This window comes from Aptenodytes forsteri, unplaced genomic scaffold (assembly GCF_000699145.1).
Source record: "Aptenodytes forsteri isolate BGI_AS27 unplaced genomic scaffold, ASM69914v1 Scaffold104, whole genome shotgun sequence".
NCBI classification, from domain to species: Eukaryota; Metazoa; Chordata; class Aves; order Sphenisciformes; family Spheniscidae; genus Aptenodytes; species Aptenodytes forsteri.
The window spans coordinates 1,262,877-1,265,949 of record NW_008795943.1 but is presented as its reverse complement, the minus strand read 5'-3'; the positions used below and the strand labels follow the sequence as shown (position 1 = coordinate 1,265,949).

Sequence of the window (3,073 nt, the reverse complement as noted above, 5' to 3'; positions counted from 1 at the left end):
CTGGCCAAAGGGATATTCCATACCATGTGACGTCATGCTCAGCATATAAAAAGCTGGGGGAAGAAGAAGGAAGGGGAGGATGTTCGGAGTGATGGCATTTGTCTTCCCAAGTAACTGTTACGCGTGATGGAGCCCTGCTTTCCCGGAGGTGGCTGAACACCTGCCTGCCGATGGGAAGTAGTGAATGAATTCCTTGTTTTGCTTTGCTTGTGTGCGCGGCTTTTGCTTTACCTATTAAACTGTCTTTATCTCAACCCACGAGTTTTCTCACTTTTGCCCTTCTGATTCTCTCCTCCATCCCACTGTGGGGGAGTGAGCGAGCAGCTGTGTGGTGTTTGGTTGCCGGCTGAGGTTAAACCACAACACGTACAAGAACGGGAACTAAAGTTTTGGTAGTCCTTTTAGGCATAAATGAAATATTCAAAGAGGAGCTCTTGTGAAACTTCATGCTTTGAGTTATCTCTCTCAGAAGTAAGAGAAATCCAGTTTTCTCTTCTACTAAAATTGTGTCTTGCTTTTCAGACTGCATGTCTTACATAGTAAACAGCTTTTACTGCATATTGCACTGTATTTAGTATTCCCATATTATTAGTAAAGGAAATAATTCTTACAAAATCTACAGCTACATTAAATCAAAAACTTATTCATCATATCAACCTGAATTTAAGGTCATTGTCACAAAGATGCCACAAAAGGTTTATATACAAAAGGTAAACATACTACTGCACTGCATAAGAAACTTTGCCTAAGCTCTGACCAGAAGTCTGAGATGTTTTTTTTAAACAGTGGGTCCACTGAGGGAATTTGAAAAATACTATGTGTTATTATATTCTTTAACTCTTAGTGTTTAAGTTAAAACATTGTACGTGTGTGTGGGAAAGAAGGAAGCTGGTCATCATTCAAGACTAGAAAGATATACATCTGACAGTAGAAGAAAGCAAAGCTATTACTTGATGAACAAAACAGGTAATGTTTCTGATGAAGTATCATATTAAGTACATAGTGCAAATAAGCCACTTTTCAAGTAACATTTCTGCCATTCAGGTGTCACTTGTCAAATATCTTCAGTCAGATAAAAAATTCTAAAACTACATCTTCTGTACTAATTGCTACATCTTCTGAAAGATTAATTACACAAGCATAGGATATTCACACAGGAATAGAGTACGGTCTGGGTTAGATGACGTTTTCCTCTTAAAATCTTATATGTGAACACAGGTAACACTTAATGCATCACAGACAAAACAGTAAAAGAATTAATATTGCCTAATGAGAGCAGAACTGTTCCATGTGGTATCAGTCATTGTCAGTTATAACAAGACTGCCTCCACATACATATCGAAGTGGTTCTGCACGAAAAACGAGCTGCAAAAGTACGCAAGTACAGTAAATTAATTTGTTTAAGGCAACAGATGCAATATCATGTTACGTGAGGGAGAAGGGAGATAAAGCAAGGAACAGAAGTTTGTCAAAGAATTTGTCAAAGGATATAACACAAGCCAATGACAAAATCATTAGAAATCTGTTTTCACATTCTAGCTGCTATTAGCATCTCTTTCCAAAACCAGAAAAGCCAGATTAAGTACCAAGGCATTAATAAAAAGTAATTTAATTGCCAGGTATTCAATTAAATAAAAATCCTAATGAACTTCCTCAGAAACTGAAGATAAAAAACAAACCCCAAACCCAAAAAACAGCCACCAAAAACCAGCTGAGTTTAGTACACATTCTTTCAGCGACTTCAGACAAATGTGAATAAAAAACATGCAGATTAGAAAAGTGCCTTACTTCAATTTTTCAAAGTTCTCTGGTTCCAAACTCCATATTTCTTCAACTTGTGCTCCTCTACAACCTGAAACAAGGGAAGATACAGGTTTCTTCAACTACCCCATTAAAAGGGATGCAGCCAGTAAAGATAGACAGATGAAAGAACTATGGTAACATTTAAAACTTGTATGTCCGGGTTACGGAAAAGTCTATTTACAGGCTTTAACTCATCTTCATTAAAAAAACAAACCAACCAAACAAGACAGGTCAAGAGAAATTATTTCAGGAATTTCTCCTGTGTATGGTGATGTTGTCTTTATAACACAGCTGCATTTAAAAAAGAAGCAGAGGAGATTAACATATCTTTGGTCACCTCATGTCCTTTGCTCAACTGAAAATAATATTGTTTTTAAAGACGTTGTCAGCTAGTCCAAAGCAGAACTTAAAACATCTATCTCCAGAGAAAGACCCATGGTAGTAGACTGAAAATACTGTAAACAATACACTCAAGCAATACGTTTGCATAAGACAGAGCCCAAAAAGTTAAAATACTTAGTATGTGGAAGATAAATCTATTAGTTAAATAGAAACACAAAAGGAGAAGCATACCTGGACTTCACTTGTGAGAAAAAGACGTGACAGAAATTATAAATCAATGTACCCTAGCATAAAATCATTTTGCTTCTTTGGCCCAAATCCTGTGTAGACTTATCTGTGGTTTTAACCATATAATCACAGTATTGCCAAAGATATTAAATGCAATTCAATGTAAGATTTAATATTCTAAAAGCCAAAGCAGCCCCTTGCAGGCTACCCAGCCTACTGCCAAGCACCACAGCTCAGCTTGGTCACAGCCCTTTCACATAACGTCCTCCCTCCTGGAGGCTCTTTAACTGAGTCAGCTGGCACACCACCCGAGCACGTATCTAGCCCTTTGCAAATGCTGGTGTTCTCCCCTACGCGGCACGTGCTTATCAAGCTCTCCGGCAGAAGCGTACGCGTGCCCTGGGTGATAGGAAGGGCTCCGTTGCACAGCCCGCCCTGCGACTGGGCACCCACCGCCCTGAAACCGGTAACACCTGGGCCGCGGCGGGGCAGCCCGATGCCGCGGCTGGGGCTCGGGGCCCTCACAGCTCCCCTCAGCCGAGAGGCTGGCCGCTGCCCGCGGTGTGAATATGTGTGCAGGCTGCCGGGGAAGCACAGCGCTGCAAAGCGGGAAGCGCTAGGCGCTGCGAGCACGGCCCAAGGCCGGGATAGCCGCGCAGAGGTCGCAAGATACACGTTCATTCCCACTCGCGTCCGTTTA

The 3,073-nt window shown here is 41.0% G+C and overlaps 1 protein-coding gene across 1 annotated transcript in view; it reads right to left on the bottom strand.

The window, feature by feature from the left end:
* UCHL5 (ubiquitin C-terminal hydrolase L5) overlaps window positions 1-3,054 on the bottom strand; it is a 20,486-nt gene extending 17,432 nt beyond the window's left edge. The window contains exons 1-2 of the mRNA XM_009285342.1: window positions 2,601-3,054; window positions 1,789-1,852 (exon numbers count right to left, since the gene is read on the bottom strand). Of these exons, the coding sequence (XP_009283617.1) occupies window positions 1,789-1,852; window positions 2,601-3,054 (518 nt within the window). The remainder of the gene's footprint in view (window positions 1-1,788; window positions 1,853-2,600) is intronic.
* Window positions 3,055-3,073: the final 19 nt, after the last annotated feature.